At 37.4% G+C, this 9,301-nt stretch overlaps 2 protein-coding genes across 2 annotated transcripts; both read right to left on the bottom strand.

The window, feature by feature from the left end:
• Window positions 1-399: 399 nt before the first annotated feature.
• Window positions 400-2,602, bottom strand: LOC107838719 (transcription factor TCP21). Its single transcript, XM_016681886.2, has one exon. The coding sequence runs from the start codon at window positions 2,105-2,107 to the stop codon at window positions 1,304-1,306; it is 804 nt and encodes a 267-aa protein (XP_016537372.1). The 5' UTR covers window positions 2,108-2,602; the 3' UTR covers window positions 400-1,303.
• Window positions 2,603-8,438: 5,836 nt separating this feature from the next.
• Window positions 8,439-9,044, bottom strand: LOC107838717 (sugar transport protein 10; the record flags this gene model as incomplete). The annotated part of the gene is given in 1 exon segment (XM_047394243.1): window positions 8,439-9,044. A coding segment is annotated over 1 exon segment (435 nt), but the record flags the coding sequence as incomplete, so codon positions are not given.
• Window positions 9,045-9,301: the final 257 nt, after the last annotated feature.

Here is a 9,301-nt window from a genome sequence, read left to right as displayed (position 1 = left end):
GCCGAAGTCTTCATGGTAGTTGTAAAGAGTTCCACAAGTCCAGCAGATACCAGGCTAGAGAGTTCAATCCCCATCTTCTCGGGTGCGGAGAATTCTCAAACTGCTTTACGAAAAAAAAAATACAACACGCTGCAGTGCGGGTTCTTATCTTCCTCCAACATGAAATAAGTCTACAACACATGATAATACTAAAACATGTGAAATAGTAAATCAGTTCTACAACTACTGTGCAATGTATATCATGAAGCTACTAACAGAGACTTTCGACAACGTGACATTTACAACGCCAATGATTTCATTTTACACCGTTTCATGCATGACTTCACTAGTGGCAAGCAAACCTTAGGACACACGTGGATGTGGAAAAATCAACCAAATCAAGAAACAAAATGTATCTAAGGAACAAAGTCAATAACACTCGTTTGAGTATGAGAGATTATCTCACACTGAAAATTTTCAACAAATTACAGAATTCAATTCATTTAGAAACCTCCATAGGTTTCGTTACAAACAAACATTCACGTGGATCTACAAGTTTTCGTAGACCACACACCAATATCTATCTTCTCCCACTCACCATTATCCAAAACGGTCAAGCACTTATTGACGAGTTCTGTGCCTGAAGTGGTAACTCCAACCAAATTTCATCACAAGAACCTCCTTTGATTCTTGTATCTCTTCTTCGTATCTCTTCACGACTACAACACTCATAACTCAAACAACTTGCAACGGCGGAATAAACAAACAAACAAACGCGCTAATCCCAGCAATAATTCAAGAAAATGCACACAAACTAGCTTCATTTCTCGTTCACTATCACTACCTAACCCCTAATAGAACAAAAACAATACGCAAGAACAACAACAATACACGTTTATACATATAATAATCAACATCAATCAAATACTTCATATCTTCAATGTCCATCATCCTCCCTTCTCCCCGAAGAAGGCTGTCCAGAACCAGAACCCGAACCTACATCAATCAAATACTTCATATCTTCAATGTCCATCATCGTCCCTTCTCCCCCGAAGAAGGCTGTCCATAACCAAAACCCGAACCTACATCATTCAAATACTTCATATCTTCAGTGTCCATCATCCTCCCTTCTCCCCGATGAACGCGGTCCAGAGCCAGAACCCCAACCCGACAGAGTAGCTAGCAAATTCAAATGCCTTTGAGCTATAGGAAAATAATTCCCAATTCTACCACCTAACCCCTAATAGAAGAAACACAATACGCAAGAACAACAACAATACACGATTATACATATAATCAACATCAATCAAACACTTGCATATCTTCAATGTCCATCATCCACCCTTCTCCCCGATGAACAAGGTCCAGAGCCAGAACCCGAACCCGACAGAGTAGCTAGCAAATTCAAATGCCCTTGAGCTATAGGAAAATAATTCCCAATTCTACCACCACCATCACTACCACCACCAGATACAGACGCCGCCTCTTCCATCTGCTGCTGAAAAAACCTCGATGGCATTGCTCCTGAAGCTGCGGCCCCCGCCCCAAAACTCCAAAATTGTCCGTAATCATGCCTAACTGGAACTGGAACCGACCAAAAACTAGCAGTATAACCCACAACATTATTAACATTAACATTATCACCATCCTTCTCTCCACCACCTCCTCCTCCTCCTTCCTCCTCCTCGGCCCGTAATCTCTTCCCTAGCAAAAACGGAGCCGGGGAGGAAACAGGAGACGGTGGCCCACAAATCAAAGGATGTACAAACGACTTGTTATTATCAACTGAAGCAGAAACTGAAGAATTATGCGAGCTACGTAACGAAACGGAGACAGTAGAGAAGTTAGCAGGTATAGTACCAGTACCAGTAGCAGCAATAATTGAAGGTTCAGCTTGACGGAGTAACCATTCAATTGTTTGTCCATCAGATTTGTGACCTAATTCACGTGTAAGTTGGAAAACCCTAGCTGCACATACAATTGGCATTCTTATACGTCTTCCTCTTCCGTCAACTTTGCTATGACGGTCTTTCGCCGGCGGTTTTCTCACCGTTAGAGTAGTAGTACTACTGTCATTGTTACTTGTGCCGGCGCCGGCGGTGCCGTTTTGGTCTAGTGAGGTAGACATAGAGATTGTTGTATTGATGTAGTAATGTTAGGGTTAGAAATTGGAATGAGAATTATACTACAGGGAAGAAGGGGTTGGGGTAGGTGGGTTGGGGCTTAGGTAGGGGCTGGGGGTCAAATGATTGAGAGGCAGGAGCTGGTGGAGACAGGAGGAGGGGCACATGGTTGGGTGGGACCAAGTATAGTAGGGTGTTCGATATTGGTATTGTGAGTCGATTAAATTCGAATTCATGAGAGAAATCTTACATTGGAGCGGAGGAGGGCACATGGTTGGGTGGGATCAAGTCAGTTACAGTTTTCGGTATTTGAGTTTGAATTCACGAGAGAAATCTTACGTTGGAGCGGAGGAGGGGACGTGGTTGGGTGGGACAAAGTTAGATACGGTGTTCGATATTTGTATTGAGAGTCAATTAAATTTGAATTCACGAAAAAAATCTTATGTTGGAGCGGAGGAGGGCACATGGTTGGGTGGGACCCAAGTGTAGTACGATGTTCGATATTTGTATTGAGAGTCGATTAAATTCGAATTCACGAGAAAAATCTTACTCTAGAGGAGGGGATGTGGTTGGATGGGACAAAGTTAGATATGGTGTTGGATATTTATATTGAGAGTTGATTAAATTCGAATTCACGAGAAAAATCTTACATTGGAGCGGGGGAGGGGACGTGGTTGGGTCAGACCAAGTTAGATACGGTGTTCGATATTTGTATTGAGAGTTGATTAAATTTGAATTCACGAGAAAAATCTGATGTTGGAGCGGAGGAGGGGACGTCGTTGGGTGAGACCAAGTCAGATACGGTGTTTGGTATTTGTATTGAGATTCGATTAAATTCGAATTCACGAGAAAAATCTCATGTTGGAGCGGAGGATGGCACATGGTTGGGTGAGACCAAGTTAGATACGGTGTTTGATATTTGTATTGAGAGTCGAGTAAATTCGAATTCATGAGAGAAATCTTACATTGAAATGTAAAACGCGCTTTGACAAAGACGATTTTATATCCAATGTATAAAAGTGATATCGATATTGAGGCTTCATTAAATTTCAATTCACGAGAAAAATCTTACATTGGAGCGTAAAACACTCTTTAATAAAAACGATTTTGTTTCAGAGTAGCTCAATAAAATTTAAATTCACGAGAGAAATCTTACGTTGGAGTGTAAAACGCATTCTAACAGAAATCGGAGACGATTTTGTATTTAGAGTATAAAATTGATATCGGTATTGACGCTCTATTAAATTTAAATTCAGGAGGAAAAAAATCGTATTAAAACGTTACAAAAGTTTCGAGTATTTTGGGGATGTTTGTTGTTTTGAATAGATCAACGTAGTAGTATTTTGGTGATGTTTGTATTCAAGGTATAAAACTGAGATTGATATTGAGTCTCGGTTCAATTTAAATTCAGGAGGGAAAACATCATATTAAAACGTTGCAAAAACTTTTGAATACTTTGGTGATGCTTGTTATTTCGAATAAATCAATTGTACTTGTATTTTCTGATGTTGTTTCAAAATTGAACTCGAGTTAAGAATAACGGAGTATTTTTCTTTCCTCTAGAACAAAATTGTTTTTAAAATAAACTGATTTTAGAAGTTTGATCAATCAAACTACAAATTTATGCTGATCCTAAATTATGCGAGTTTAAATTTACTTAGATCTCAATATAAATATCAGACAATGAATTTAAAAATAAAAAAAAAAAAGCTTTATGGGTCCCACAAAATTTATAAGGAAAGTTTATCAACCACATTTTGTTTCTTCTCATGATGAATTGCTTGGTCCATTTTGTTTTTTGTATTAAATGACTTGTTTGTTGTTGTTAGTTGTTACTCTCAGCGGCGGAGCCAGGCTTCTATTTGGGTTTAGTCGAACCCTCTTCGACGAAAAAATATATTATTTATACACGATTAAAATTATTTTTTATGTGATTGTAGTAGGTGTTCAACCCCCTCCGACTAAGTTTTCTTTGAATATGGAACCCCCTTAGTTGAAATCCTAAGTTTTCGTTAAATATAAAACCCCCTTCATTGAAATCTTGACTCCGCCTCTGATTACTCTACACAGCTTTTATCATACCTTTTTTTTTTAATGAACTTTAATACAAAGTTTATTTATTGTAGTATTTTTTTCTTTTTCTTTTCTTTTTTAAGTAAAGTGGACAATATAAAAGTTGCATGTGTTTCACAGGTTTTACCAAAAATTATAAATTGACCTTTGAAAATATAAAAAGTTAAAAAGTATTTTTTTCGTCTCAAATTATCTGTCGTGATTCTCTTTACATGTTCCTAAAAAGAATATGTACGAGAAGATTTTGACTATTTTGTGCTCGTTTATTAAGATTAATATCTTCTTTTCATGATATATATACTCTATTGAGGTATTTATAGTCTTTAAGAATAATAAAATACGAAAAAGAAATAATTAATTTTATGTTAAACTTCTAATCTAATAAATAATTCAAGACAATTATTTTTAGAAATTACGACCCGTCCTTTATATAACTTTCCATTTTGGTTACTAATACACCCCCTTCAACGAGTACGTTTGAAGTGTCGGTACACGTGGAATTTATTTAGAGTTAATGGATATGTTGCATTGGATTTTTAGCCATAGCAATTGCTGATTTATTATTCACATAGATCACTGTTAGTTCTTTTGGCAAAAGATCCAATTCAAACAAGATTTTCCTCAACCAAATTCCTTGATTTGTAGCAGATGCAACAACCACATACCCGGCTTCAACTGAAGATTGAGCTATGATATCCTACTTCTTTGTGCTCCAAGAAAAAATGCTTGAACCAAATGAAAAAGAGTAACCAAATGTGCTTTTGTAATCATCTAAACATCCATCCTAATCACTATCTGAATAGCCAATAAGAGCTCCATTCTCCACATTTCTGTACCAAATGCCATAATCAGTTTTTAAGTTTATACATCGTGTCTTCTTCACCTGCAACGATAAACCTTCAGGTTGTTCAAAAAAATATCTTCTTCAAGAAAACCATTTAAAAACGCAGATTTGACGTCTAAATGGTAGATTTTTCACTTGTATTTTGCTGCAAGAGAAATTAAAAATCTTACTATCTCATGCCTCGCAACATAAGCAAACGTATCTCCAAAGTCTACTCCAGGCTGCTGGGAATAGCCTTTAACTACAAGTCTGGCTTTATGCTTAAAAATGAAGCCATCTGGATTGAATATAATTTTGTTCTGTAGACCTATTTGAAACCGATTATGTTCTTTTGTTCGAGCCTATCAACCAGCTCCCAAGTATCATTTTTATTAATCATGGCAAGATCCTCCTCCATTGCGAAAATCCAAGCTTCATGACCTACTGCTTCTTCAAAGGAAGATGGTTCCACAAGAGCAAAATTGCGTTGCTCATAAACTTCGGCTAGTGACCTGGTCTACAAAGTTGGAGAATCAGTTGTTAATTCAACATTAGAATAGTGTTCTGCTCCAGCAATAGGACTGGAAAAAATATCACTTGTCTGCGGATTTAGAGCTGCAACTGAAGTACTCCCATCTTGGTTCTTTACAATAATATCTCGATCCCAATCATAGTGGCTAGACTCGTCCACCGCAAGATCTCTACTGATAAGCACCTTCTTCGTATGAACATTACACACTTTGTACCCTTTTGCAGTTGTGCTATAGCCTAACAAAATATAAAGTTCTACCTTGTTATCTAATTTTCCTCTTTTAGCATCAGGAACATGTACACGGCACACCAAACCAAATACTTTCAAGTGTCTCGCAGACGGCTTTATACCTTTCCATGCTTCAAATGGTGTCATGTCTTGGAGTGCTCTAGTTGGTAATCTATTCAGCAAATAGAATGCGGTATTGACTGCCTTAGCCCAAAAACATTTGGGTATCTTCTTTTCTGCTAGCATACATCTCGCCATCTCCATCACAATTATGTTTTTTCTCTGAGAAACCCCATTTTGTTCTGGGGTGTAGCTCATAGTAAATTGTTGTTGAATGCCCACATCATTACAATACTTGTTGAACTGATGCGAAGTATATTCAGTTCCATTATCTGACTTGATATACTTCAACCGGCAACCACTCTCTCTTTTTACCATAGCCTTGAATTCTCTGAAAACAGAAAACACATGAACTTTGCTACTTAAAAAATAGACTCATGTCATTCGAATTAGATCATCTATAAAGAGAATAAAATATTTATTCTCACTCAAAGAAGTCGTCCTCATTGGTCACATATATCGGTATGAACCAACTCTAGTGTTTCCTTCGCCCCCTAAAGACTTCCTTTAGGAAAGGATCGTTTATGCAATTTATCAAATTGACATGACTCACAAACATCTCGGCACATGTTAATTTTTGGTACATCAAGCACCATACCCTTCAATTGCATATACACCAATGAACTAAGGTTGTAATGATCGAATCTTTTGTGCCAAAGCCAAGTATCACTCATTTCAACATTGAAAGAGCAACTTTCAGTAGAATAGCATGAAATAGGAAAAGATTACCAATCATGCTAATTTTAGCTATACCAATCATGCTAATTTTAGCTACTTCACATCCTTTAGGATGATAAATGACACATTTTTAATCCTTAAAGTTAAGTGAATAATTATTGTGAAGCAACTAAGCAACACTCAATAAGTTTTGAGTCAAGCTTGGCACATAAATAACATCGTTTATGATTTCATACCTTCCGTATGGAATTTCATTGACCCTTTACCTTGAGCTTGCACCAGTGCACTATCTCCAAGCTTCACTTTGGTCCTATCAGACCTATCCAAACTAAGAAACATATTTTCATCAATCGCCATGTGCCTTGTGCACGCACTATCGACATACCAATTATATTGATCAACATGGGATGTGTGCAAATCCATGAATACCTCCTCCTCTGTTTTTTCAACTTGGTGATCTTCCGCGAAATTTACTCGTTGGGAAGACTGACCACTTTGAGCTTGCTTTTACCTGCAATACTTCTCAATGGGACCATATTTGTTGCAGTATCTACATTGAATAAGAGACCTTTTTGACTTCTGCCAATAATTCTTCTCCAAGTGGTTTGTCTTCTTACAAATAGCACAAGGTAAAAATTTTCCTTTCCTCGGCGATTCACCTTGGTATCCACCAGATTTTACCTCTCTAGAGTGGTCTAAAGAGACTTTTTTGCCTTCCTTTTGTTGCTTTAATTTATGCCTTACTTGAAAGGCATTTTTGACTGTCCCTTCACTTCTCATAGTTACCCGTTGCTCTTGGATTTGCAATTTAGAGATCAACTCAACTATTGAAAGAGTAGTCAGGTCACAAGACTCTTCAATAGCTGAGATTTTTTATTCGAACTTGTCCAGAAGGCTGACCATGATTTTCTCTACAACTTTCTGATCTGGAAAGTTTTCAGCAAGTATCCTTAATTGGTTCACAATATCCGGCAGCTTGGAAGAGTATTCTTTCACACTATCCGAGTCCTTCATCTTCAAGAGCTCAAATTTCATCTTCAAGGTTAAGACCTTGACATTGACAGACTTCACTCTGTTGTTGCCTTCAAACTCCTCCTTCAGCTTATCCCAGGCTTCTTTGGCTATTTCACAAGTCATAATCCTCGTAAACATCACTTCCGTAAGACTTGAATGTATGCTAGTGAGAGCTCTTGGAGATTTAGTCACCAACTTATCATACCTTTTGATTTCATTGCGAGTTGGATTGTCTCTCAATGGCTGGACAGCAGGTTCTCCTCTCTCAACGACATCCCACAAGTTGAGAGCCTTTAAATAAGCCTTCATTTTAATGATCCAAATATGATAATTCTCGCCAGAAAAAATCAGAGGACCCGTCGTTGGTTAATTTTCTGGTTCCATGTTTTCCAGCAAACAGATCTAAGAAAAGAGCTTAAAAAAAGATGAGTCAATCAACAAAAAAGAGATTCACATCCCTTAAGAAATGGGCTCTGATACCATGTCACAAGTAGGGCAAGAAGAACTAGAAAGCAACAAGCTGAAATAGTAACAAATTGGAGCCGTAAATTGCTGCCAAAAAATCTACAGAGAAAGAAGAAGAGCTGAAACTTGTTGAGTACTCTATTTATTTCTCTTGATAGATCATTACATAGACTACACACATATATAGTGTGTGCGTGAGGAATACAAACTACAAAACAAGCAAAATATTTCACACAATACTAAGTACATATGTGGCTCACTAACCACCACTCATTTTAATTACATATGTGGCTCACTAACCACCACTCATTTTAATTAAAAGACTTGTCTACTACAAAAAATATCTACTACCTAGGAGTTTCCAGAGAAATCTTATTTCCTAACAATGTAGAATACCAAGGCAAGCAAAAAAAGAGAGAGTTGTTCATTAATATTGGAATTTTACATACAAAAAATTTAACTATAACATATAGCAGCATAAGCATAGGGAAAAATGATAGTAGTGATATATTTACAATCTACATTTAAATTCCAATATTATTTTTAAGAGAGTTTTCGTTTTGATGATCTTCATCTAAACGCGAGTTTCTTCAGCTGGAACGTAATTTTTCCAGAACCAGTGACTTCTCCAGATTTTTGTAATTTCTTCGATATGAACGCCTTTAGTTTCTGGTAGGAAAAAGAATACGTATAGTGTCATAATGAATACGAATCCTCCAAAGAAGAAGAACAGCCCGAACTTCATCCCACATAACATCGTTAAGAAAAGTTGTCCAATAACAAATGTGAAAAACATGTTGACAGAAACATTTATCGATTGTCCTGCTGATCGGATTTCCAAGGGGAAAACTTCACTAGGTACAAGCCATCCTAAAGGCCCCCATGACCACGCGAACGCTGCAACATATACACAGATGATGGCTAGTGTAACATCACCAAGTACCTTGCTGAATTGTCCATGTCCGTCTAGCCCAAATACGCTCCCTATGAGGGAACCAACAGCAATCTGTAAGAGAAAAAAGAAAGATACATCAGTTTAGTTTCAATGTAGTCGTCAAGTTATTGGTTTACTGTACGTAGTCCACCTCTTGATTCAAGTAGGGCGGAAGGCAGTGGTGAAGTCAAAAATTTCGTTAAGGGTGGCCAAGATTTTGAAGTATATGTTGTTATCTTTCAATAGTAGTATTCAGGATTTGAAGTTTAGTGGATTGAGCAAAAGTTGTTGGTTTAAAGTACGTAGTCCACCTCTTGATTCACGTAGGGGCG

The sequence above is a fragment of the Capsicum annuum genome, chromosome 8, assembly GCF_002878395.1.
Source record: "Capsicum annuum cultivar UCD-10X-F1 chromosome 8, UCD10Xv1.1, whole genome shotgun sequence".
NCBI lineage: Eukaryota > Viridiplantae > Streptophyta > Magnoliopsida > Solanales > Solanaceae > Capsicum > Capsicum annuum.
The sequence above is the reverse complement of the archived record's forward strand: the minus strand, read 5'-3'. Positions and strand labels throughout refer to the sequence as shown.